The 27,277-nt window shown below is 39.4% G+C and overlaps 1 protein-coding gene across 18 annotated transcripts in view; it reads right to left on the reverse strand.

Annotated features, from left to right (window-relative positions):
* Nucleotides 1-27,277, reverse strand: part of LOC108241532 (receptor-type tyrosine-protein phosphatase delta) — a 241,498-nt gene that overhangs the window by 33,679 nt on the left and 180,542 nt on the right. For 4 of the 18 annotated variants that reach the window (XM_037974794.1, XM_037974793.1, XM_037974790.1 and 1 more), the window contains 24 exons: nt 24,808-24,918; nt 22,923-22,934; nt 22,226-22,495; nt 21,170-21,279; nt 20,056-20,253; nt 19,755-19,880; nt 19,481-19,628; nt 19,181-19,329; nt 18,858-19,002; nt 16,948-17,250; nt 15,609-15,802; nt 14,069-14,095; nt 13,058-13,175; nt 12,217-12,804; nt 11,586-11,680; nt 9,994-10,250; nt 8,456-8,549; nt 7,409-7,633; nt 7,147-7,307; nt 5,680-5,691; nt 4,755-4,867; nt 4,620-4,661; nt 4,019-4,116; nt 935-1,058 (listed from right to left, as the gene is read on the reverse strand). In XM_037974794.1, the coding sequence (XP_037830722.1) occupies nt 935-1,058; nt 4,019-4,116; nt 4,620-4,661; nt 4,755-4,867; nt 5,680-5,691; nt 7,147-7,307; nt 7,409-7,633; nt 8,456-8,549; nt 9,994-10,250; nt 11,586-11,680; nt 12,217-12,804; nt 13,058-13,175; nt 14,069-14,095; nt 15,609-15,802; nt 16,948-17,250; nt 18,858-19,002; nt 19,181-19,329; nt 19,481-19,628; nt 19,755-19,880; nt 20,056-20,253; nt 21,170-21,279; nt 22,226-22,495; nt 22,923-22,934; nt 24,808-24,918 (3,720 nt within the window). The remainder of the gene's footprint in view (nt 1-934; nt 1,059-4,018; nt 4,117-4,619; nt 4,662-4,754; nt 4,868-5,679; nt 5,692-7,146; nt 7,308-7,408; nt 7,634-8,455; nt 8,550-9,993; nt 10,251-11,585; nt 11,681-12,216; nt 12,805-13,057; nt 13,176-14,068; nt 14,096-15,608; nt 15,803-16,947; nt 17,251-18,857; nt 19,003-19,180; nt 19,330-19,480; nt 19,629-19,754; nt 19,881-20,055; nt 20,254-21,169; nt 21,280-22,225; nt 22,496-22,922; nt 22,935-24,807; nt 24,919-27,277) is intronic. The other 14 variants (XM_037974796.1, XM_037974795.1, XM_037974792.1 and 11 more) reach the window with 7 other exon arrangements.

Genomic DNA, 27,277 nt, shown 5'->3' on the forward strand with positions numbered 1-27,277 from the left:
TTACATTCAGATCATCTTATGTTAAAAATTGACAGAGTTGTAGCCGTTTTAGTCAAACCTAACATTATGCACAATCTCCTGCAACACTGTGATATATATATATATATATATATATATATATATACAGACATTAATAGAGTTCCAGATGGGATGCTGAAGCCAGAACCATGTGAGATTGATAGCTGATAGCAGTTCCCTCAGTGTATGCAGCTGCTTCAGCAGCAGAGGCCTCTGGCACAGACGTTGTGTCAGAACGTCAGGGTGTGAGGCCGAGGCAGCAGCGGTGACACAACGGTGAGCGAGTTCAACTCTACATCAACATCGTGTTTTTTCGTTAATTTTTTTAATCTATTATTTAAAAACTGTATAGCTCTTTCATGTTTCTTTAAATTTGTTTCTTGTATCAAAAAACACGTTTTGTTTTTACCCATTTACAGTACAGCTAAAAGCTTACAAAAGAAAGTACTTTCTGTAGTAAACACACATCTGTAATTTGTTATGAAATGACAATCTTTACAATGCATACAACATGAGCTATTGCTAGGTGATGTTGTAAAGCACCATTTTTTCTAATAATCTGTTTCTTTTTCACACCTGTTTAAAGTCTATCAGAGTCGTATTTAAAAGACTGTATTTTGTGTCTACATTTATAGTCTTTATTATTGTCAGTATCAAATTTCTTATTACTGAACCTGACCCAGTACAAATTACCACTCCCCACCCCGAGAAACATAGTCCTTGATACATTTTTCTGCACTGATGTTCCTAATGTATAATTCACCCAGCTCTCCACTTCAACATTAACTCCCATAACAACTTAACTTCTTCTCCTATCTGCATGCAAGTCATAAACCTTCAACAAGCCTAAAAAAAACAAACAAAAAAACGTTATAAATAAAACATTAAATACCAAAATAGTGGAGGTGCGTCTTACCATCAACGCCTGAGAGTATAACTCTTGAGTGATCATAAGCGATGACGTTAGCATAGCGATTCTTTGGTTTGTTGACCTCCAAGTTGGAGTTCTCCCATGTGAACTGCTGAGACGGGTCAATGGACTACAAGAGACAAAAGTGACAAAGCAAAAAAACAAAGTTAGGAAATGTTTTGGTTGAACTAAAATTTGTGAGTTTCCAATGGAAACACCAACACAGAATGAGTTTATAAGTTAAAACTGGATTAAAAGCCACAAAGCATTTGATGTAACAAGGAAATGAAATAGTCCTGTTAGCCAAAAATGTTGTTTCAAAACATCAGTGTCAGTGGATTTGAATACATCGGTAAACAGTATTACCAGTACCTGAAGTGTGGTCTGATTCAAATGTTGATTGGACGGTGATATAACATATATATCCACTTATGATCCACATATGATTATAAAAATAGCTAGAATTTCTAAACGGGACTTCAAAATAAAAGTTAAAACCCAACAACTGAAAGTCTTTGCTTAATCACACCTTGACTGCCATATTTATTGTTTTAGTGTCTAGAAAAGATTACTTTGAGGCTGCAATTTCTTTCTAAGAAGGCACCAAGCTAAGCGTCTGTGATTAAGTTACAATTGTTTTAACCAATCAGAGTACTTTACAGCTAAAGCACTTTTAGCTGCTGTGAGAGTGAACGAGGGCAGAAAGATAAAGAAATTAATATTTAATTTAATATTAAATTTATATTAAAATATAAGATGAAACAAAAATAACATTTATCTTGTCAGTGGTGTGTTAGAGTGTTACTGTAGATTCAGGAGCTGGAGGAATTTCTGGTTGTTCTTGATACAAAAGAACAGCACTGACTTTTAGATGGCAGGAGGAGGTTAAACAGCTCGTGGGCATGTGAAAGGAATCTCACAACAATGAGGACTTTTTTTCTTCTATCTCTCCTTAAAAATGACCTTTTTTGGGGGGGGGGGGTCCCATTGACTCTCAGCCATTTTTAATCACACATTGCAGGGTCTTTATCGTTCACATTGTAGTGGCTATACTAAGACGTTATGCACCTGGTCAGGATGCTATCAGTAGTGCCCAGTAAAGAGTAGCGAGGATAGAAAAGAGAGTTTCTTGCATTCTTCAATCTCCCAAAGAAATACATCTTCTACTGAGCTTTCTTGATCAGATCAGTGATGTAGACTCATAAAAACTTTGTGCTGTTGACCTTCTTCAGAGGGGAGTCATTGATGTGCAGGGGAATAATCACTTGCACAAGTGATTATCACAATAAGTTCTAAAGCATTTTTAGACATTAAGAGACAGATTGTAGTCTCATTACCAGCTCACTGATTGTTCCACCTCAGCTCTGTGCTACTGTTGTGTTATCTGCAAATTTATTGAGTTCATTTGTGCTGAATTTAGTCAAACAGTTGTGTGTCATCAGAGTGAAGAGCAGGGAACCCCTCTGCTCAGTATGATAGAATGCGACATCTTAATACCAACGCAAACTCTCTGATGCCTGATAAAATTCTGAAGGACCTCTCCTGGAGTCATTACCTTGTTCAAAATATTTACATATAATTGCAGGAACTGGTGCTCGGAATATGTTTAAAATTTTTACCGTACAGATACAGTCCAGCAATACTGAAGCTACAACCTGTCATTAAAAACCAGCTACAAATTAAAGATTAGCAATGCATTACTGATACCAGACAGGAACATGGGTACTTATGATATCCCATTTCAAGAAAGGCTTTCCACTTCCAACAGAGAGACTATCTGCCAGAGAAAGATGATAAAAGCACAATAAATTTCCACTGGTAGAAGGAGGATGGTTGTGTCAGACCATTAAGCTCCTGGAGGGTAATTACAGTGTAACCATCGCTGTTAGCCGGGAGAGGCAGACATGAGGTCATTACAGGGCTGTCAATAGAGAGGCACAAAAAGGGGAAAGCCAGAGCAATTTAGCAATTTTGAATATTTTACGACACATAATTATGGTTTTGTGGGGAAAAAATGGACAGGAGTGGTGGTGGATAAGTGCATGTATGTGTATGGGTAAGTTTAAGACTGCTTTCTCCACGCTGCCAGCATCAAGTGTGTCTGATTATCACACCACAATCATTCCTGGCCTCCCTTCTCCCCTCTTCCATCCGTCGCTCCCTCGTTCCTTCGTCGAGGGTTCAGCACCGAACAAAGCACACAGTCATGCAGAGGGAATGTGAGGCCCAACAGAGCGGTTCCAACGATAACCACAATCACACACAGCTTCTCTCCCTCACCATCTCGTCCTTTCTCCCAACACTTCTCTCCCGTAAAACACCCTCGTTCTGTTTTTCCACTTTTTTTTTTTTTTTTGCCTAATCCGTCCTTGTATTCCTCTATACATCTGTCACACACAATCTGTCTCTTTCTTGCGGTAGCCAATTAGAGCCGTATGTCTCCATCTTCACCCAGAGGCCCTTCGGTCGACACAGATTTTTTTTCTTTTGTAAGCAAAAGAAAACATTTTTACTCCTTTAACAGCTCTCTGCGGAGCTCATTGTAATACCGGCTCTGGTTACTAAAACAGCCGGCATGTTTTTGAAACATTTCTGCTGATCTGCGTGCTTCTGTTATTGAGTGCACACCGAGTTCAGACACACAGTTGATGCTATTGTTGCTCCATATTAACTGTGCTGCAAGTAGAAGAAAACTAATCAAGATTTTGCATATGTGTGTGCGTGCAGAGAACCCTTGTTCCCTGTATCACTTGGTTTGCTCTCTGTGGGTGCTTCTTGATTTCTATTTTCTCTGTGTCCACCAGAGCGTGGAAACGAGAGCTTGATAACCATCTGGCTGTAAGCAAACTGTCTTTGAGCTTGCAATTTAAATTTTCCTCTCATATTTGTGTAGATAACGGCAAGCCGGTAAAAGCGATGAAAATGCCGCTCGTCTCGTGTGAAGTCGACAAACCAAAATGCGATGTCAACGCAGAGGCCCCAGAAATTGAAAAATGACACGTCGCTGATAAACACGAGCACCTTGCAACAAAACCCAGATGAATTTCCCTGAGTTGGAGATTTTCAGCGGCAGATAATCAGCATTCCTACCTCGTACTCTTGAGAGAACTTGAGATTGTCATTTGCCTTGAGGCGCTCAATGTGATCTGCCAGCTCAGAGATGGGGACGGGTGGGTGACTCGCCATGCCTGCAGAGCACAGAAAAAAAGAGAGGGAGTTCTGATACCAATACTGTACTGCTGAACTCTTTTTGGAGGAAAATGTTAAAAGCTGGAATTCTCTAAGGAGGTGTTGTTTAGTGTTCAGCCCATGGTCAGCACAGGAGGCAAATGGAAGTGGGATCTTAAACTTTTAAAATTTTTTTTTTCTTTTTCTTTGTTAAGTGACTATTTTCTCTCCAGACAGACTGGAGAGAACAATGTGTGAGTTCAAAAAGCTGCCGAGACACAAAAAACATGTGCTCGGAGTATATGAACACTGCTGGTGAAGATAAAAAAAAAGACAACGGCACAGGCAGTTATAAATTAAGTATGATTTTTTTTTCTTGCAATTTTAAAGTAAGTGGCGCTTGGTGAAATGTTGTCAACTGATGCAACTTCATCCTATATGGAGTGAAGGGTTAGTCAGAATGAAAATGGAAGGATAGAGAGTAAAAAATAAGGAAATCTGTGGTTGACTAAAACCAACTAACTTGACAAACGGCGGTAACCGCGGTACACTGAAACACGGTAGGCTGTAAAGGGAAACAACACAGTGCACCTCATCAGCAAGACTGATACCGGCTACAAATGGTGCGTTGGCTGTGTGGGTTTTGTTTCAAATCTACCTGGAGTCTGGAAGTTGATCCTCCGCAGTTCCACGGGATCTGTGGGGTGGTGGGAGGACATGGCTTTGCTGCAGGGAAAACTGCCCTTCCTTCCCTCAGCTTCGGCCCGTTTCCTAGAATAACAGACACAATTTACCTCAATGTGATGTGCTTGCAAACACCCTGCATGAAATTTAGATCAGCGAAGGTTTGGGCTTGTACACACTGGTGCTTAACCTCTATAAACATAAATCTTATTCACTGTCCCTGAGCTCTCTGGTTTCTGTTTGTTGTCCCTGTAGTACAGACCTACCATGTTTGAAATGGCTGTAAGCAAGTAAATATAATCTTAGAACCATCAGATTCTAAGTGTCAACCAAACAACACCGAGTCTCAACACCAACACAAAGTCTGCATTTACTTGACATTTGTTTCTTTTACAACAAGTGTCAAACCCTACTTTTCAATTTAGCTTTCACAAACTATAACTATAAACAAAAAAGCAGAAAAAAACCCAGACTTGTTAGTAGGGTTTAAATTAGCAGGTAATTTACAATAATGTAGGATTTGTCAACTGGTAAATTCACTTTAAAATAAAAAAGTTGCTTTAGGTATTTAGATAGGTCGTAGGGATAGGTAATAGTTTGGAAATTGTCTTGTTTTTTATACTTATGGTATTTACACCTAAACAGTGCTATATTTAGCTTGCATGTTTTTCAGACATTTTAAGACTATGTAGGAAGCCAGAAATAGAGAACAAGCCCATCCATCCAGCAGCTGCCTTTATTCTTTTAGTGGACCTAACTTTAAAACATGATTATCCAAGCAGCATTAGCTTATTTCTGGCTCTGATTCAGTCTATTTTGTAAAGCAATCCTTGAAGAGGCTTTTCAAGAAAAACGTCCCTGTAGGCCAGAAGAAATGGTAATAAGGAACTCTTGTTTACCTGTCAGGTTTGCTGGATCCAAACGGGGAGACGAGCAGATAAAAGAACAGACAAGGAAGAATAACATTAGTGTCCAATCAAAGGGCATCAGAGACAAAAGCCATGCTGAACTCATCGTTTTCTCCAACACTTTCAAACTAATCAGTTTTCAGAGCGCTGTTAGATATGCAAAGTTAAACCTCCTGTGGACACAAAAGTGAGCAGTAGACTTAAGTGCAAATAAAGAAAAAGAAACATCTTTTTTTTCTGCTCTCTCATGTACCTCATCACCTAATAACGCATTGGGAACATGGCTCCATGTAGACATAAAACGCTGATGATTACTTTTAGTAGCACTCCACATCAGATTATTACCACCAAGGTTAACAATTCTGCTACGCCACATCTGTCACAGGTGTTATTTATGTCCACACCTGTAGCCAAAGAACCAGTTAATTATCATGAATAATGCTGATGGCCAGTAATGTTATCTTACTCCATCTTTTATGCTCACTTTGTTTGGATAATGACATAGATTACAGAGAAAATGTAAAAGAATTAGCATGTGCTGTAAAAATGTGGTGCAGATGCTGAGAGCTGAATGACTGATGAAATCTTTTGATGAAGCTAAAACTGCATTGTTAAATTTAAACAGAGCAAATCTGTAACTAAAAGCTAAAATTAGCCAAACACTAGGTAAAAGCTGAATTGAGCAAAGCAGTAGCTAAAAGCTAAAATTAGCTAAATAAATGCTTACAATTAGCAAAACTGTTGTTAAATAAACAAAAGAGATGATAAAGCTAAAATCAGCAAAACAGTAGCTAAAATGAGCTAAACTGTAACTAAAAGCTAAAAGTAGCAGAATGGTAGCTAAAAGTGTCAAACAGCTAAAAAAAGTATAAAAAGGCCAAAACAGAGCAAGTACGCTGAAGCAGATTTAAAAGAAAACAGAATATTTGTAGGAAACAAAGAGATCTCAATGTATTTCTATAAGGGATTTTATTTTAAATAAAGTTAAATATTTTGAATTGTGAACAAGTTACAAAAACCGAAAGTCACTATTTCCCATTGAGCTGAACATGAATGGTTAAAATAGGACTTAGTTTTTGTCCAAAAGACGTACCGAAGAAACGCTTAACAGGAAAACCATAACGTGAATGCTGACTCAGCATTCACACTATGTAACAAGAATAATCTGTTACTGTGTGACTCAGTGTTTACACAATAACAGATTAGGAGAAGCTGCGAGATAAACTAAGCTGTAATTAGTTTTTTTTTTAACAAACGGGGCAAAGTATGCTTTCTAAATCATAAGCCTCAACCTTCAGAGTAAGAAACAGATTTTGTGGAGGATTTTGTAAAATGTGTAAAGCCTGTTGCCCGAAACTGAATATCTTCTTTGAACTCCACTTTCCTTTCTTTCTCTAGCCAATCCAGTTCTGCATTGAATTGTTTTCTTTTTTTTAACCTCTATCTTCCTATCTTTACCTTTTGAAGAGAAGAATGGCAATGACGATGCAGACGATGAAGATCACGGCCAGCACGGGACCCACCACCCACAGCAGCCCTTCCTCCTCGTCGATAATCGGCTGAGGATCCACATCCGATGAGGTCACCGGGTCGGAATAGGGGCTTGTTGCGAACATTGTCTGCAAGAAACCGTAGTTTTGTGTTTTTTTTTAATGTTTTAATGTAGAAATATATGACCCAGCTACAAGTAGTGAACCAGTTGTCGGTTGGCCATGCTTACATTTTCTGAGAGGTCAAGCAGTGCAAGCACAAAGAAGACATACTCCTGTCCGCCCAGGAGAGGATGGTTACGGAAGTCGCCGTAGTTCCGTCCATCGCCTAACGTAAACTCCATGGGGAGGGTCTTAAAGTGCGCTGTGACATAAGCCCTGGGATCGGATTGGCTGGCCTGTCTTCGGATGCGAAGGGCCCGGCTGACGCTGGTCCTGTTGATCTCTTTCAGGAGCTGAAACGGAGCAAAGTACGGGATGGTTACCAGGTTATGTGAGGGGAGGAACCCCCCCCCCAAAAAAAGTATCGAAACACACTGACAGAAATGATAGTTAGGTGTAATTCTCATTTGAAATACAACATGTTCAAACAAAGTGCATCATCTGTGAAACTCAGGAGGGGATTTTCTCTGAAATGTAATTGTAAAAGCACAGTTTGAAGTATTGACAATTTAACCTGCATGAAACCCCTCATCATGGAAGGAACAAAAGGCTCCACAGAGCATTTTCACAAAAGCACATTTATCTTCATCAACTGCGTGGCGGCAGCATTTATCCATTTATTCAGCGCGCACCATAAAAAGTCTATTTAACAAATCTCTCACACGAATGTGCTTTCAGAACAGGATAATGAGGTAATTATGTTTTTAGGAAAAAAAGGCAGGAAGTGGAATTAGATGGGAAATGGCATGTGAAAATATTGTTTGAGTTAAGCCAGCAGTGGATGGTCTGGTTGTCTGTTATGGTGAAAGATACACAGACCGCAGCAGAAGATAAGACTTCAACTCAAGCTGTGTACGCTTTTAGACAAAGTTAAAATGGTGACCTTTTGCAGACTTTCTAACGTTTTTGTCTAGTTTTCACTCTCGGAAAGTAATAACTGGATGTACATTACAGCTGATTAACCTTTGGAGTCATGGTTTTCAAAGTTTGACTAAAACAGATAAGTCTCTCATGTTAGTTTAAAACTCATGAAAAGCCAAGAAAAGCAGTGGGCAGCATGCCTTCCTTACTTGAATGCTAAGCCTTTCTTATTTACGGTGCACTGTGCAGCTCACCTCATCCAGGTTCATCTGATCCGGCTCGTTCCAGGGATTCAGGAACTTCCCTCCTCTTTGCTTCTTCAGTGGCACCACCACCACGTAGTAACCCCTACAACACACCGCATGAGCTGGAATCAAGCCTACAGACAAACACCACACATTATATGGTTCTGAAACCTGTCCTTCTCTGAGAAAACCCTGGTGCCCTGAAGCCCTCGTAACTGAAGAGAGGAAGAGAAGCCCCTGTAACTTCGGGTCCATTTGACCCGAAGGCCACGGCAGGGTTAAAACAACGTGGACTGGGTTACAGAAAAATATTTCATAACCATCTCATGTCTGCGTGGTAAATACGCAACTGAAGGCAGCAATGCATCAAAATGGCTTTGACAGGAAACTAAAAGGCTGTCACAACAAGAAAAATTTAAAATAAATCACCCAATTATTTTGAACTATCCACTTATTGCACCATAATGTGTTAAATTTCTCCAAATACAAACCTTGTTTTTTTTCAATCAATCCTTCACTCAAATAGTGTATTATTCAGCATTATAAGATATTTCATGAGCAGCAGAAGTGTTCAGTTCTTTGCTACAGCATTATTTTTGCTTTAGTTATTACCCTCCATCAAAAGACAAAAGATGGGTGATAACATTTATGCCTTTGTGTGTGATGTGGTAGCAGCTGATATCTGCGCTTAACCTTATTTTAAAGGTCTGGCCAAAGTGCCTGCCACTCTGTCATTTCTCACAAAAAAATGATCTTCGTCTAAAACTAAAACTTCAAAGATTGCTGGGCCTTTGATTCATCTATGCGCTCATCTCAGCTAACTGCCTTACGACAGCTTCCTATTCAAACACAAGGGTGAGGCAGATCTTCCCATCTAACTTTAAGTAAAACATGAATAATATTACCTCTGTACTGTCACTGATACGTTTTTCTGCTGCAGTGGCAGCTGCTGGGAAGCATCAGTGGTAATCTAAATAGTGTGGCTTCTGCAGAGAGACATCTGTCTGTGTTTGATACTTTCTGATGCCTCAGACGGCCCAAAAGCAACATTATCACTGGAACAGATTTCTGCTCATGAGCAACAAGCAAGCCATTAGGGCACAGACATCAAAATCCTTGAGGAACTGATCTGCTGATCAAAGAAAGCAAAATCAGAAACAACAGATACTTTAAAGGCATAATGATATTTGGATGGGTGGGAAAAAAACCCTCCACCTTAAAACACTTTTTATGAACAGACTACAAAAAAAATGGCTTCAGAAAAAATGTGAGCAGCAGTGGACCGACTCATCCTGTGCTTTGAAGATGTAGTGATACTTCTACATGTAACCCAGGTTTGATAATAGATACAAAACACAGAGTAAAAGAACCAGGTCTTCATTTAGCCCGTTGTGGGCGTCCCTACGCTTGCTTTGCAGTCGACTTGGAGAAATCCCTCCCCATACGCCAATGAATGAAAGCAGCAGCTTATAAAATCAAAGAAACGACCAGAGTCTGTAAAACAACTCAACTGTCATCCTACTTTGTGTCTCTGGCTCCTCACTGACCTGACTTTTGCTGTCGTCTGCACAGTCGGCAGCTGCACCGTCACCATGCCGTCTGCGTTGGTCTTCCCCACGACGACGGGTTTGGTTTTCAGGATGTCCGGGGCCGTCACGGCAGTGACGCGGTGCTGCAGGCCGCCGGCGCTGTTGGCCCGGTTCGTGAGCAGGAAAGAGTACTGGGTGTCTGGATCCAAGCCAGTTATAAGCTTCTGGGTCTGTTTGCCATCTACCTCCACAGACTGGCCCTTTCCATACAGGATCTGAGAAAATAATGCACATACGTTTGGGGTCTTAATCGGTAGCCACATTCAGTCACAACTCCTGTGTATCAAAGACCTATTATATCTATATTGTTGAAATTTAAACAATCTATCATCAGTTATCAAACCAGAGTTTTACTTTACTTTAGTGTGTAGATTACTTTGATGCATACTTGGCCACAATCTATATGTACAGTTTTGATTGCTCCATTAGAATGGCTACAACTAAGTGAATTTTATAGATATTGCTCTAAAATTTGATGTGGTAGTAGTTTCAAGTCACTCATAAAACAAACTCTGAGCAAGACATTACACTACATGAGTGTGCAGAAAACATTATTTTCAAGTTTTGACCAAAACTGTTACATTTCTCAACATAGGATGATCTCAGTCTAAAACTTTGTCAGGAAAGGCGGCGGAAGAGGTAGATTTCTTTAAGGAATACACAATATACAATATTAAAATCTAGGCCTTTTTCCCCCCTATGATAGCAATATGCTTGAAAAGTTTTTCAAATCCAGCCTGAAAACAAAACTGTTTGTGTTTTAAGACGTAAACCAGTCATGACACCATGACCTTCACAATGTCCGTTTAAAAACTTCACACATTTCCAGATTCAAATTGTTCAAAGTTTTCAGTGAATATTTGGGCCATTTTCTGCGTCGTAGTACAAATGTTAACTGTAAATTTACAGTAAATGTTTGGATCATTGCCATGTTTTATAGCTGCTCCAAACACGATTCAAAACCAACAGTTCGGGGGCTGAAAGGGTCAGAAAATAAAATGTTCCTAAGAAGTTTATGGTTGTAATTATAAGGTTTATGTCTTTTCTATACAGCATAATTTTTTTTTTTTGCTAAAATTATGCCCTTCTTTAGAGTACAAAAATTTCTGTGTATTCTTAAGGGCTAGCCTAACCTGTGACTGACAAATTATATACATTACTTTGGTGATAAATGTCCTGCATTTAAATCGCATATTTTTTCCCCTACTAACAAGGTTTTAACAATGTCTCTCTCATTCACACATGGCTTCTATGCAGGGTGCTCTGACTGGGAGTAACTTGGAATCACCATCTATTATATATACAGTATGTAGGGAATAAGAAAATAACTCTTATTTCAGCAATGAATTTAAAATTTTAACTTTTAGAAAAAAGAAAAAGGAAAGAATCTGAATGAAATGTTTCTCCATACGTTATTTTCTTTTTTTCAGACTTATCTAAACCCGTTTGTTTGTTCTAGGTTCACTCTGACAGCGGCTAAATAGATAAAATGTCATACAGTGCAAGTGTTAAATCTCAATACAGTGCATTATTAAAAAAAAATGACTTACAGTGAATGGCTGGGCCGGGTTCTTGTCTCGGATCTCCCAAGAGAGCAGGACCGAGTTCTTCATGGCTGCCTTTACTCTGAAGTTGGTGGCAAAAACTGCAGCACAGAACAGAAAAAAAAAGGTGAAAGTTTTTTTCCAGACTTGGTTGCTGTTCTTTCAGCTGCTCCCTTCTTCAGGGGTCACCACATCGAGCAAACTCACACGAATGACCTGACTGCCGCAACCTGGGCTCAAACCTGCAGCCTCAGGATTTCCAAACCGCGGCACTGACCACCGAGCTGCCACAGTCCCAGCTGTTTTCTTCAGAATAAAACAAAATAAGCTTACCTGTGTTTCATTCTCTAGAACCAGACTCAACATAGCTTTTGATCTGATTAACAGACAGCGTGAATCGACAGGGATACTTGCCCAGACCCATGACTCTTACCTTGCTTTTTTTTTTTTTTGGAAGTAGTCTGATTTTACAGTGACAAGACAATGAAAAGGGACACTTAGGATGCAGTTACTAGATGTTGTGTGGCTGTGTGCATGTGGGAATTTGTACAACACGTGAACACATGTTTTTGTAAGAAAGAGGGCCTTGCATCCAGAGCAATGATGATGGGTTTTGAAAACGTGAGCGTGATCCTACCTTGGTCTAGCCGCTGCGTCCTAAACTGGACACTGGGGCTGTACGGCCCAGGACCGACAGCTGTGAACGCACACACCCTGACATCATACACAGTATCGGCACTCAGACCCTCCAGCAATACACTGGATCCTGGAGTGGGCACCACAACCTCGGAGGCATTTCCTCGACTGTTTATATCCTTATACAGCACCGAGTGCTTTGCAATTCTCCCATTTTGCTCAATCAGCGGAACTGATTTCCACGCCAGTTGGAGAGAAGTGTCAGAGGCCTCCTTTAAGATAATATTTTCCGGGTATCCAGTCGGGGCATCTTCTGGAGTGGTCACCTCCTTCACAGACTCCTCTCCGTAGCCCATTTTGTTCCGAGCGGAGAGTCTGAACACATAGTTAGCTCCCTTATGGACGTCCTGGGCAGTGTAACGGGTTTCTTTGGGGGGGAACTCGACGACCGTAAAGGGGAGAACGTCAACCCGGCCGAAGGTGAGGCGGTACCCCAGGAGAGGGGTGGGCGGGTCGGGAGGGGGGTACCACTGTAGCAGAGCAGTACCTGAATCAGTTGCACTGACCAACAGTTTGGGTTTCTCAGGCACTATTAGGAGGAAAACGGTGAGAGTAGGAAGGAGAGAAGGGTGAAAAGAAAATTAGAGGGTAATTACAAATTACATTGTTCATAATCTCAAGCAATTAAATTTAACAGGGAACTAAATGACGGGCCTCTTACTGGCACTGCAAGGTGTGACAGAGTGACTTATTCAGTGATTTAATGGGCTATAATGATTACTACTGATGCTAAACATAATTACTGGTAGCTGCATTTGAGTTGTTTGTGCGGACAAACTTACAAGGCAGGGCGGTGCACGCGGTAACAGCTTTGCTGCGAGCACCATCACCCTTTGCAGTGTAAGCTCCCACTGACACAGAGTAAGCAGTGTCTGCCTTCAGGTCTCCGAGCACGACATCCTAAACAACGACAAAAGGATCCATCAGCTACAAAAAGCAACAACCTTTTGTGTGTTTTCCTAAAGAAGACTTGAGTACTCGAGTTTGGAGGAAATCCCCTTCTGACAAACGTGGTCAGAACAAAACAAAAAGACAACAAAGAACTACCATTACCATTCCTTGAAGGCACATTACCCTCCATCTTGCATGTCAAAGTTTTAGACAAAACTCTTGCAAGAGATGTTACCGCTTTCAGTATGTCTTAAGGATCACTCTCATCTACAACCACACTAAATTTTAGATTATTATCTGCTAAGCTGACTGAGTTATAGACATTTTCGTGTTTGTTAAGATGGTGGCTTCAACAGTAATCAGTTGTAGAGGTACAGCCAATCATTACTTTCCTTAAAACCTGTCCAGTGGTTCATGAGATATTTTGCTAACACAGACACACACGCAGGCCCACGCATTAGCTTACCCTAGTTTTAATAATTCAACTCTCCACAAAGTAAAAAAAGACTTTTTTCCTCCCAGTTTTCTCTCCATCTTTGACAGATTTAGAACTAAAATACAGCTGGATCAAAACAAATTCTTAAAATTAATTTACGACCTTCATTTCATTGTTTGCGACTCAAGGTTTTATTTACCTCCACACACACTTACAACTCACCACAACTTGCCTCCATCAAAATATTCAAACCACTGTTTTTATAATGTATTAGCTTCATAATGAAATTGATAAACTGTGGTACTCATCCAGTATATGACCTACAATATATGCTTTTTCAAGATAAAAAACATAACATATAATGCTATGAAAGGTTCTTATTCCAGTTGAGATTTTAAAGCTATCATCTCATATGATGTATATGCTTTTATTATTAAATTATTTAGTTGGCAATAGATTTACTCACATATTCTGCTGAGTCACTATATTCCCACTGGACGGTGAAGCAGCACAGAAGGGGGGAAAATGACAGAAACACAGATTAGAATATTCTTTATTTGTGCTATCAAGTAACATACACATAGCTCCTATTGTCCTGGAAATATCAGATGAAATTCTCAATATAGAAGATATGTTTAAAGTAACCTATTTATTGAATTATTAAACTAAACTAATTATAATTGTTTCTGTGATTCTAATGTCTACCACTAGACAAAATAAACCAAAATCTTATCAAAATTTCTTCAATCGTTTTTTTTAAAGGACATTTTTTAAGCGCAACATAACACTGCTCTGTATGTTACATAGCAGGTTGATTTACTCACACTGATATCAGTATTCATTATATGAATAGTGTATACTGCATACAACATTTTTTAGGAATATGTGTAGGATGTTTAAAATACAAGCAGTAACAGACACACAAAAACTAAAGAAATTAAACACTAAACTGTGCTAAGATAACAACAGTAGGTTTTTCTTTGCCACTGCTGCTGATGAAATTTATTGTGCCATTAAAGGTTGGTTTGCTGCAGAAATAAATTATAAATATTCTATTCAAATTACTCACACGATCTTAATCCAGAAAAAAACAAAATAGCTTCAAGTATTGAAAATCTAGCAGAATGGTAAATTGTTACCTTTTCATTGAATGAGTCAATAATTCATAATGCTAAAGCTGCTAACTGCTAATACTGCTAAAACTACACAGAATTTCCCAATTTCACTAAATATAACTGGTGTGTTGAGTGTGTGAATGCTGTAACATTACATTACAGCTTGTTGGTTAGCAAAATAAAATAAAGCATTTTAAAAGATTAGCAAGATAAGCAAAATAAAAGAAAGCAACATGTTAACTAGTAAAGTAAAATAAAATCCAGCTAGCTAGATTTTTTTTAACAACAATAGCATTACGCTAAGCTACTCAAACTAAAATGAAATAAGATCTTTCTAGTCAGAAATGAGTTAATTAATGAAAAAAACCCAAAACAAAATAGAAAAAACCCAAAACAAAACAACTGCATTATTCATGCCACTAAGCAGTATTTAGCAATTGTGTCAAAGTGGTTTTAACAAGTTACTCAAATCAAACACGCAGCTAAACTGATTAAAACTTATTTTTTGATTTTTCGGTTGGTACAAATTTGAATTCACCTAAAATTGAGTAAATAATAATTTGCCAAATACCAAAAGATGTAATAAATTGTTGCAGCAGAATATGAGTAAAAAAGAAAGAAAGAAAAAATAAATCTAAGGAGTTAATAGATTCCCCACCTGAAGCGAGAAGCAAACTATAAAACAGACATTTAAAAAGAGCCCCTTTGCTGCGGGGTGGGGCCTACAATATTTTTTTATTTTATTGTATTTTTTACTTTAGACAAACTGCAATTCAAGTCGACATTACTGTCAATTAAAAATAGTTTTCTTTTTGTTTTGCCATTTATAAACTAGCTTGCAACACTGTTTAAGTTAATGTGAGTGTTAAAGTAATATATTGTTGGTGTTACCTGAGAGTCATCGATGAGGATGTCTTTGATGAGGGGTTGGCCCTGAGGTTCACCGTAGTGCATCCTCACATAATGGATTTGGTAACCTCGGACCTGACCGTGCTGTAGTTCGGGCGCTGGTGCTCGCCATTTCACCCTAACAGCTGAGGCATTCACTGTCTCCGCTTCAACCAATCGCGGAGGACCACTTGGAACTAAAAACGCATTTCGGAATAGAGGTCAGGAGTCACAGATGACGGGCATTCAAAACTCTCAAGTAAAAGCTTTTTACTGTTGCAAAATTATGTCCTATCAAAAATAAGTGGGCGGGTAAAAAAAAGCAAAAACCAAAAGCTGAAAAAGAAAAAAAGTACAGCTTCCAAAAAGCCTTAAACTGCTCTGATGTCTGGGAAAAAGTCAAAATAGTTAAAACTGAGAGTGCTCGAAGCAAAAACATGAAGGGAAAAAAGCTGTGAAGCACGGGAGGCAAATGTAGAGAGAGGTAATAATGGAGGAGAAGCAAAGGATTTCTTGCCAAAGGCAGATAAAAAGTGTCAAAGAGAAAATACTGTCGTCAAGAAAGACCTCTCTTGGGTTGCCATAAAATTCACTTTACCTAAAAAAAACCCAGTAAAACACCCCATAACTCACGCCACCTTTTGCTCGGTGACTGACTCCTGCGTAAGCACTCGAAACAATGCTAGATTCAGAAAACAATTTCTTTATAAAGACGCAGGCAAAAAAGGAAATTAGACAACTGGTGGCAAAAACACAAAAACTTTTACTCATTTTTTTTTTTTTCAAAGTAGCATAAAAACAAACAGACCAGAGTGAATTAACAAAGAATTATTTTCAAAATAATTAGAAGGGATTTGGAAAGGACTGTAAAAAGTGGTCGGTGAGAAACGCACAGGTAAGGACAAAGTTAGGTTGAGCTTGTCGTGCTGTTAGTAAGGACTGTTGTTATCTTCAAGCAAGAAAATCTAAAGAATCTCTTGTCCCAAAAAAAATAAATAAAGGAGAGACAGGGGAAAACCTGCTGGTTAAACTGGAGGATAAAAACAGCTGCTGGAGGAAACGGGGCTGCTGCTGTCGACAGAAGGCAGTGGTGAGGAAATAGCATGAGGAGATTACCCGATGTTGGAGGTTTGTAGTGGTTTGGAAGGGAAAAAGGAGTGGGTTTCATAAGCGGAAGATGCAAAAGTTGTTCTCAATTGCACCTTTTTATTTATACTGTAGGAGTGGAACAAGCTGGCTGTTAGTTTAGGGTGTTTTGACTTCTTTGTTAGTGACTTAGAGGTCGCCATTGTTAGTTGGGTAGACCATCCTAAGAGAGGCATAGGATTATTTTGCAACATACCATCTTCCTCTGTGCGGATAAGCAGTTGTAAACTTTCCGGTCCATCCCCAGCCTCTGTGCGCGCCCGGACCGTTACGCCATACTCAGTCCACTTCTCAAGGTTTTCCAGGAGATATGAAGCGTTCTCAGGAGGAATTTCATCAATTCGTTTAGACGTTTTGTTGCCCTCTGTCGTGGAGTACTGAATGGAGTATCCTGATATGACGCCGTTCTGAAACTCCAGGGGTGGTGGAGCCCAACTTACCAGGAGGCTGGTAGAACTGGGACTGGTGCACGTGATGTCCTGCGGAGGCGCTGAAGGAACTGATTGGCCAGTTTTGAGGAAGCACGGCGGGGGAGGAGGGGGTTCGTTTTGGGTAAAATGTTATTTGGTTGTGTGTGCAAGGGGTTTTTGGTGGATGGAGGGTTGATGGGGGGCAGTCGGGAATTCAGGTGTGTCGTGAAAGAATGGGGGATGAAATTGAGCAGATGAGAAACAAGAGAACAAAAGACAAAGAAACATAAAATGAAAACAAAACACTGGAGAACGGAAACTCTCGTGTGTGAAAAATGATCACGTGACTAGAAACCAAGATTGCCGAACAAAGATATTGAATGATGGGTGTCACATGTGTTTGGTATAAATGTTCTGATTAATGAAAACAAGTGAATGACTTAAAAAAAACGCCACACAAAAACATTGAATAGAGCTTTTGTACACAAATTACCTGCCCAGAACTTACTTGTCCTTACAGCCTACTGACGCTTCTGTGATCCATGATGAACGTCTCATTTCTAGTAGCAAATGTCTGGGTTCTTACCTCGGTTTGACTGAATCGCTGACGGACCTCAGATTGACCCTCAACAAATAGGTTTTGCTGTCAATTGCTAATTATACTCTTGAAGCTACACATCAACCAGCCACAAGAGAAAGATACGATCGCTTTATGATAAATCTTGGTTTTGAGCATCTGCATAGATGTTAAAATATGTACCATCCACCTAAACACTGCTGCAATCAAAAAAAGACAGCAAGACTTTAATTCAATGCCAAACTGTTTTAGTAAGATAAAGGACAAACTATATTAAGCAAGTGTTTTTAATATTATGGTTGGCATGCAAATCACAGTGGCCCTTCTCTCTACACCACCCCAAACCTGGCAATATTTAGGGGAAACAGAAATGGTTTAAATTATTAGAAAAGATCAGAATAAACTCAGGATTAAACATTTGAGCTCTTAGAGACTGACCATAACTTTTATCTTTCCATATCTTGTATAAAAGTTTTATTTTCCTATTTTAACAGTTGGACAGAAGGTATTGTTTAGTTTAGATTTTACTTTATATTTCCTCACTGAACTTCCTTAACAGGCATCAAAAATATTGCCTTAAGCCAAGATTGTAGTTATTGTTGGCTAAGTGGTATACATAAGAAATCTAAATACTCTGTCTAGCTTTAATTATGGAAAAGGAATTGGCACCTTATTGGCTTCTTGAAGGCAAGCACCTCTTTGTGGTGACATATTTTTAACCCCTACCCCTTGTGATTTGAATAAAGGGCCAAGAGCATGTGTAGAGGTAACATTTGGAAATAAAATTTAATCAAAATCCAAGGTCATTATCTTTAGATTTTCTTATCCAAGTTAAATTAATAAATGAGTAAAATATTTGTTAAAACATCAATCTTGAGGTCCGTTAAAGTCTGTTATCCTGATGGTTCTTTTTTGACAATGCAACGGAAGTAGCATTGAGACTTAATTTTATGAAACTGAGATTTTGACCAACATGGATTTTAAAGTATTGTACCTGTTTGGTTTTCAGTTCTTGCATTGTCAAAACCGAAACCTGCTTTTCTCTTTCTCTCAAGCCCCCACACATACGTACTGTACACACACGCAATCGCAGCCAGCAGAGTGCCCGGGTACACCTACGTGTCTGTGGAGTGTCAATGGACACTTCATTGGTATATGCCCCGATTCCATTTTTGCTCTTGGCAGCTAGTTGGAAAGTGTAGGTGGAGAAGGGCTTCAGGTTCTTCAGCAGGTAGGAGGTGGTCGGCTCAAAGCTCACTTTTCTCTGAAGAGACACCAAAACAGGAGAGATATCCAGATCATTTTATCTTCTCTCTGCCCTCCCTTTGTTACACTCATGCATCCACCTTTTCGTATGTTATCATCCCTCCAACCACACATTAAGTAATGGTAAAACTGAACAGGCTATTCTGGTACAAACCCCTAAGTTCCTTAATCCTTACCTCCTCTGTGTCGTCAACCCTTCGATAGACCAGCTCGTACCCTGTGATCTGGCTGTCTGGGCTTCCCTGGGTTGAAGGGGCCACCCAGGACAACAGGATGCTTGTCTCAGACTTTGCTTCACCTTTAAAGTCTGAAGGCTGGGATGGCACTACAGAAATAAAGGACAGGATCATTTAAAGACAAGCTAGACTACATATTCTAACTGATTCAAAACCCTTTTATTAAAAAAGACGAGTAAGTGGATGTATTTTCAGGATTAAATTTGTGTCTAAACAAATTTTTTGTTTGTTGCATTGTACCTCCAGTCTTGGCTATAATCTGCAGGTCCTGGGACAAGGGTCCATCTCCTACAGAGGTGAAGGCCAGCACACGGATGTAATAAGTCTTGTTCGGAGTCAGATCCTGGATGGTGATGAAGTTGGCGCTGCGCACCATCTGCTTCTCCCACTGCACGACACGGACACACCACACATCAGTGCAAGAGGACTCACATGTACATATTCATGTTTTGAGTAGAAAAGCACCACTGCTTATCAAATAAAAAGGAAAGGAAGCAGATAGAGACACACACACCTGGTTGACAGGCAGCGTGTTGTCAGAGGTGTAGTACACTCTGTACCCAACCACCTGTCCGTTTGGTTCCTCGGGCTCATCCCAATGTATCATAGCTGTTGTGGCGCTCAGCATCCGACCTATGACCTGCAGGTGGTGGGAAAAAATAAATAAATGAACAAAACTCAACACATTAAAAGGAAAACTAATAGACAACAATGGGCTGTGGTACGCTGAAACATAACACCTGATCTCCATTCCTACAACCTAATCCATTCCACTGTTAACACCTCTTTTGGTTCTATTTAAGTATCACCCTGACCTGTCGAGGAGGCGAGGAGGGGGCCTGCTCAGCTGTGCGAGCCTCCACCACGTCGCTGGACGGGCCCTGGCCAATGGTGTTGACAGCTGCCACCCGAAAGTCATAGTGGGAGTATGGGCTGAGGCCGCCCACGCTGTAGCGTGTTGTGGCAATGCCATCAATCTCTTTGTAAGGGTCCTCTGAGCCTTTGGGACGGTGCTGGAGAATGCAAGAGAGGGAAAGGTGAGGAGGCGCATACTGAGTGTGTACTGAAAACAAAATGCTTTTATTTACCCTTTTAGAATTAAAGGGATAGTGGATAGAACAACTACTATTTTACTTGTTGTAGAAAGTTCTTTGAACGACAACATTTAGAGAAATTTAGTTTAATTCTGAGTGGACTGGTAAGCTAACAGCCAGTCTGTGAGGCCAGTCTAGACACTTCTGTCTAGAATAGTTATTCTAGCATCTAATCTATAAAACTCTTGCAGAAAGTGCCCTAAACTTCACTGGCAGTGCTACAGCTAGCTGCTTATGATGCTTGTGTTTGTGCCTGCAAATAATCAACCATATAACTCTATGTAAAGATTGATAAAATATGATGTTCACATAAACAGCTATGAAACTTTTGAGCCGTTAGCTTGTCAGTCCAGTCAGAGTTAAACTCTGTTTCTCCATACTCTGGTGTTTCAAAGAGCTATCTACAACAGGTAAGATATTAATTGTTCATACCCTTTACACAGACCCCCATGTCAAAATATCTAGACTCTCTTTTAAACCAAACTGGAGTATATTTGGTCAGAGGGGAAACATTTTGTGCCAGGTGTAAGTGTCACGCTTTTGTAGAATATAAATTCAGCACTAGTTTTTATTTCTGCATTTAAGTTTGCTGCTCATGTTGAGCTGAGAAAAGTCAAATGACCCTTGATTTCTTTAAAGCAATTCAAAGAAAATTGTGATTTATTACCATTAGATAGTTTTACTCTTTTACAGCATCACTTACAGATGTTTTATTAACAGGTCATTTTGATATGAAAGCAACTACTTTAGCCATCATAGTCATGCGTTTCAGACATGTGGGTGCACATGTAGCAGTCCTAGGTAATAAATGAGAGCTTGAGTAAAGGCTGCACACCTGGATGACATAATAAGAGACGGGTTCAGGGTTTCCAGAATCCCAGGTGAGCGTGATGCTTGTTGCAGTTCTCTCCGTCACCACAGGGATGCCGGGAGCCTTTGGCAAGGCTGAAGGGGAAAAAGTTCAAATCAAGCTTCATTCATCATCCACTTAAAAAATTAAGAAAAAAATGCACTTTATGCAACTTGTCCTGATATAAAAAGGTCTTTATGGAGCTTATTGTTTTTAGTTTTTGCTGGGACCAATCAAGTGATGACCCGCTTAGTGTCACAGTGATAAGGCCATAATCTCTACACAATAATTAAAAGTACAGCAAGATAATTGGGAGCAGAATTAGTCTGACAACTGGATTAAACTAATACAGTCAGTTTAGGAACTTATCTCTTGTGTTACAGACCATTTTAACTTTCCGCAATTTGAATATCAATAAAACCAAATCAAAATACCAACCAAAGAGCGTTGGCTAGTTTAAACATGTTTAAACCTTTTAATAGCAGTTGGAGCAAAGACATATTTTGTCACTTGTGTCGGCTTATGATCGACAAGGCTGCACACAATTTTCAAAAGGAAAAACTCAATCTTTATCGACTGCTGCCAAAAGGCGAAACATGTCTGTCTGTCTGATAGGAAAATATGTCATGACCCACTGAATGGATTTTAATGAAGAAAGTAATCACTGGATGTACATGTGCAACTAAAACACTTTTAGAGTCAACCCAAAATTCAAGATAACTGCCACAGCAAATCAACCTTTGCCAACACAAAAATGACTATAGCTTAGTCAAATTTAGAGACATTGAGCTAAAGTTTGATGTGGTAGTAGCTGAGAGTCCTTTACAAGACATACTTTGAGCACTTTTTTCTGCTTTTGAGTATTTATTTGAGCATTTAAGTGTTACTACTTGTCCAGTTAAAGATATAATCTGACACAGTATTTAGTGCTTCACAAATCCACAGTACATTTCCAGAGAAACAGTCCTGTTGTTCTGTCCTCATAAAAAAGTTATCTGAGTAAAAGTCATCTTTAGTTCACTGTCTATCTATGGGACCCACCTTTCACGGTAATCTGCGCCACTGCCTCGATCACTCCAAGCGTCGACATGGCCACGCAGGTGTAATTGTTGGACTGGCGGACGTCAGTCAGTTCCAGAACGTTGCGACCGATGGGCATGTCGTCCTCGGGCGTCAGGTCTTCGGCTCCCAGCATCCACTTCACGTACGGCATGGGCGAGCCCACTGCCACGCAGGTGATGTTGACGTTGCCCCCTGGCATGATTTCGCTGTCAGCTGGGGGAATGGAGAAGCGAGGGGGGACACGGCGCACTGGAGCAGATCGCAGCGTGGGCAGGGGGGAGAGACGTGATTAGATTTTTAGAAACTGTGCCGGAACAATTAAAGCTGTGAGATGACGTTTTACAGGTTTCAGATTAGACCGCAAGCATACGGGCTGTACATCATTTCTTGGGTGCATGAAACATCAAAATGTTTTATTAATGCCATTTTAAAGTATGCACCAGTAAATATTTCATGAACATACAAAAAAAGACAGAACAAAAACGTATGTACACAAAGACAAAAAGTGCCTACTATAAATATATATAAAGTATACAGTATATACTTTATAAATACAACATATCCAGTATTAAACTATAATGGCAGGCTTATGAAACAAACACAACACAAAACTGCAAATGGATGTTTAAAAGTTGGGGGAGACTCAAAAAGCCACACGTTTTGTTACTGTACCAACCTTCTCGCAGTTCTGCAGTGGGAGGCAGGACAAAGCACAGCGGGGAGGCAGAAAAAGAAGGAAAACAGGAAACATCAGAAAGGCAAGGAGAGAAAACAAGTTAGACAAAGGAGGCAAGAGACAGAGTGGGAGCCAGAGAGAGCACAGTGAAGACGGAGAACGAAAGCAATGAGGGGAGAAAGGCGAGAACATAAACACAGGCCATAGTTGATATTGGTAGAAATCCTTTTAGTTTAAGGCAGCCTCCCGTTCCCAGCTGTCTCCACAGACTGCCTGTCAAATACTCACTGAGCAGCACAGCAAGATTTTACTGGCCTTGCAAGCACTGTTAGACACACATCACTGACGCTATGCTGTTGGCTTCGTCTGTTCTTTGTTTTATATATCCAGAGTGTTTGACAACGCTGCATGTGTGTAACCAATTGTGTTTGTGCTCTTTTTGTATGCCCAAGAGAAATGTTGGAGTTGGAAAAGCATGCTAGACTGTTTAAACCCCCCACCCCCCCCTTTTTGTAAGGCAGGGTTGGGAGGCAGACAAAAGAGCAAAAAGCCCTAGGAATAAAAATGTCTTCAAGATTCAAACATTTGGTGGATATGAGCATGTCGAAAAAGCAAGCAGGGAGACAGCGCCTGGAGATGTGAGATGCCTGTCAGATTCGGGAAGAAACACAAGTCGTAACTAGACAATGATTTGGATCTTCTTTGAGGTCTAAAAAGGCCAAAAAGGCAGGGCACAGAGATTAAGAGCTGGAAGAGAAAATGAGCCCAGTTAGCATTCCTAAAGTGGCCTGTTTTCATGAATTTAAAGCTAAATGACATAAAATACCATAAGCTTAATGGAACCATATTATATTTCTTAAGGATGCCAGTGCAGTATACATACACAGCAATACTGGAATTGTATAGGAAAAAAAAATCAGAAAACCCCCAGTGTATTGGACAATGATGGGCCATTGTAAAAAAAATTGAATTGTAAAAGGAGCTGGTGAATATTCAGACAATAATGTCATATATTCATGTAAAGAAACGTGGAGACTGTCTTTTATTGTAATGTCACAAATTTACAAGACAAAAAAAATCGAAAGTTCCCAAATTTAAGCAAATCTACTCTAAAAAAGTCTGATGTTATTTGAGATTAAGTTATGGTTTTGCAAGAACAAAGGCAAAAGGTGTATGAGATTGAAGTCATAAATTTGCATAAGAGACATCTGCATATTCTCCAATATGTACGTGGTAAATTCACAGGAAAAAAAGTCCCAAATTTAGGAAAAAATTTAGGACTTTTGGTATAAACAGGAATCATTTGTGCAGCCATTTCTGAAAAGCTTCATAGTTCCAATCCACACAGAGCTTCAGAAAAATAGTTTTCAAAAAGCTGTGCTTTGGAAAGCGTTTTCAAAAAGTATACGTTCTTTTCACCAAACGCTCAGTTTGGGTTTGAATGAGAAGTGCAAGCACAGCAATATATATGCATTTTTTTAAAAAGTAGTGTGGATGGGCCTAAAAGGGAAAAACATTTTAAAGCAACTGTCATCATTTACCCTCAGCAGAAAGCATGTTAGAATACCAAATGTGTATTTTTATGGTCATTGGATAGATGCAGTATATTACCACAGGTGTGCAGGTTATTATTACTTTGAGTAAAAAATGAGGCTGTATTTTTCTGACAAGCAAAACAATCTTTACAGCCATATGAGCACTTGAATACTGTACTTTATGATTAAGATCTGAATAGTAGTCATTTTAATAATCAATACCATAGCTTGAAGAATGACAAATCAATGTTAAACATTTTTTCTGTGAAACGGAAGAAAAATATCTTGTAAAAATCTATTTATCTGTGTATCTGTTTGTTGGCTTTCTATATATGTTTCCTCTGTCTTACCTCTGACATACAGGTTTGCTGGGGTGGAATAGCGTGTCCCATCACTGTTGGTGGCAACACACTCATACTTCCCCTGGTCAGACTCCTCACTCATCTCTATCTGGAGGGCACCTGGATGGATGGAGCGATGGAGAGAAGAAATAGAGGACAGAAAGGCAAGGAAGAGCCACAGATGGAGAGGGGAGAAGCAGCAATTACACAGAAGTGGAAGACAGAAGATAACTGGGTGCATTAACCAACAAATACAAATACAACAACATATAAATGGCATAACTTTAAAAAAATTAAATGACTCTGAGAGAGATTTAAGCAAAAGAAAAAGGTTAACTCTTTTCAAGGAGTACATGGCTACAAAGGAAGCCAAATCCAACAAGTTTACACCACTGCCAGCAAGAATTGGCCCCAAACCAGGGCCACCTTTCTGATTTAGAAATGAAAAGATAACAAAATACAAAAAAAAAAAAAAAAAAAAAAAAAAAAAAAAAAAAGAGAGATACAACGCCCACAAAAACAGAAAATGTTGTCCTCATGCAAGACAGAAACACACAAACAAAGTAGCCAAAATATGAAAAAAATCCAGTCACAAATACAGTATTTGAAAAAAAAAAGTCTTGGCTGAAAATTGAGATGTAGTTATATTAAAGAGCAAATTAGTTTGCAAAGATAAGATTCGACAAAGATATTGCCATGGCAAGAAGATATCAACAACTCTTGCAGATCCACCAGTGGGATCAGGAGTGTGATGTCAGTTTAAAACACACCCAGTTGGGAGGTAAGGACATTAGTCTCCATCAAGGCCAACAGATTTAAAAAAAAAAAAAAGAACGACATACGCAAAGCCTTGGGAAGGGACTGACGCTTTCTCGCTCCCTGAAAATAGAAAAACTGTCAAAAAAGTCAACCAGAGGTTCTTTAAAGATGGCGTGGAAAGGCAAAAAAAGCGCCCAGAAAAAACTTTATCAAAAAAGTGGTTGCTTGGGGCTTTTTATTGATAATGAAGGAGGAAAAAAATAAAAGAAAAAAGAAAAGTGATGATAAAAAGCCATGATGAAGTATGTGTGTGTGTTTGCAGGTTGTTTTTGAGAGTATGAGCACACTAAGATTGTGTGTCTTGGCCATCTTGAGTATTCAGGCAGAGTGAGTAACAGCTGGGAGGGAAAACAAAACTGGGACATTTGATTGGGCAAATACAGACAAGGTAGAGGGAGAGGCCGGGACACGTTTAGGGCGTGACCCTCAGAGAAAAAAAAAAAAAAAAAGCAAAAGAAAATGGAGAAAAAATCAAATCACAAAAAAAAGTTGAAAAAAAATATACATATACAAACTGAAATAAGTGTAAGGATGCTTTAGCTCAACTTAAAGCAACAAAGAAATAAACCCAAATTTTAAACACACCATGCTTTAAATTGGAAAGAAATTGAATGTAAAAGATTTAATGATTTTAACCCCTTCCCATTCTGGGAAAATATGCCTGAGACCCCGCCTGCACTAGTCCAGGTATTTTTCTCCAACTAATAAAAAGTTTTATTTCAGATGACAAGCAGGAATTAGGTAAAAAATGCCGAAATACCCATGCCAGACCACTACGGGGGCAAGAACATCCACATTAATTACATATTAAAATACAGAAAAAGAAACAGCAAGATCTCAGGTAATTACTTTTTTGGTGCCTGAGTGAATCAGGAATAAAGCGAGGCAGACAAAGAAAAAAACCCCGTTAAAAACGGCTCCATTGTTGCTTTGTATTTTAGCGCCAAGAATAATAGTGAGCATGCACAAAATCAGCTGCGAATCAGCAATTCTCCAAAAATCCGTTTGTCCAGTCGTCATTGAAACACTAAAGACTGAGTTTTTAAAAATCTCAGATTTGGAAACTGGTTTTAAAAATCAGTTTTTCCTCACCAAAAGCACTGTTTGCATGAGGACCAGAGTTGAAAATGCAACACAAAATGTCCACCTTGAAAACTATCTAAAGTTGTGTAGCTGGGGCCTAAACTGCATCCAAATAAATTGGAAGATTTTATAAACGCATGTGGATTAGATGTTTGATTTTAGTTTCTTTTGAAAGCCGAGGTTTTCCCTCTCTAACCTTCAAATCACTCTAAGTGCTACCTGGACCCTGGACTGACTAAAAGATGTTTGAATGAATAAAACTGACTTTTTTGTTTCAATAGATGCAACTACTAACTAATTAGGATACAGTATGTCAAGTCTCGGCCCATGTTTAATAACAATAGCATCAATAAATCAATGTTTTTCACAGCTATTTCTTCAGGCACGTCCAGGGGCTCCTAAAAGGTGGCTGATAAAACATTGCTTTGTTTTTGTGCTCATGTCTCCACTGACATGTCATTGTAACAAATGCATGCTCTGAGGTCTCAATTTAGCCCTGCTTCAGGTGGTACAAATGGCATGCTCTCGTGTTCAGAAATCTGATAAGTCGATGAAAAGATTTTGATGGTTTCCAACA

Source organism: Kryptolebias marmoratus, linkage group LG3, assembly GCF_001649575.2.
Source record: "Kryptolebias marmoratus isolate JLee-2015 linkage group LG3, ASM164957v2, whole genome shotgun sequence".
Classification (NCBI taxonomy): Eukaryota; Metazoa; Chordata; class Actinopteri; order Cyprinodontiformes; family Rivulidae; genus Kryptolebias; species Kryptolebias marmoratus.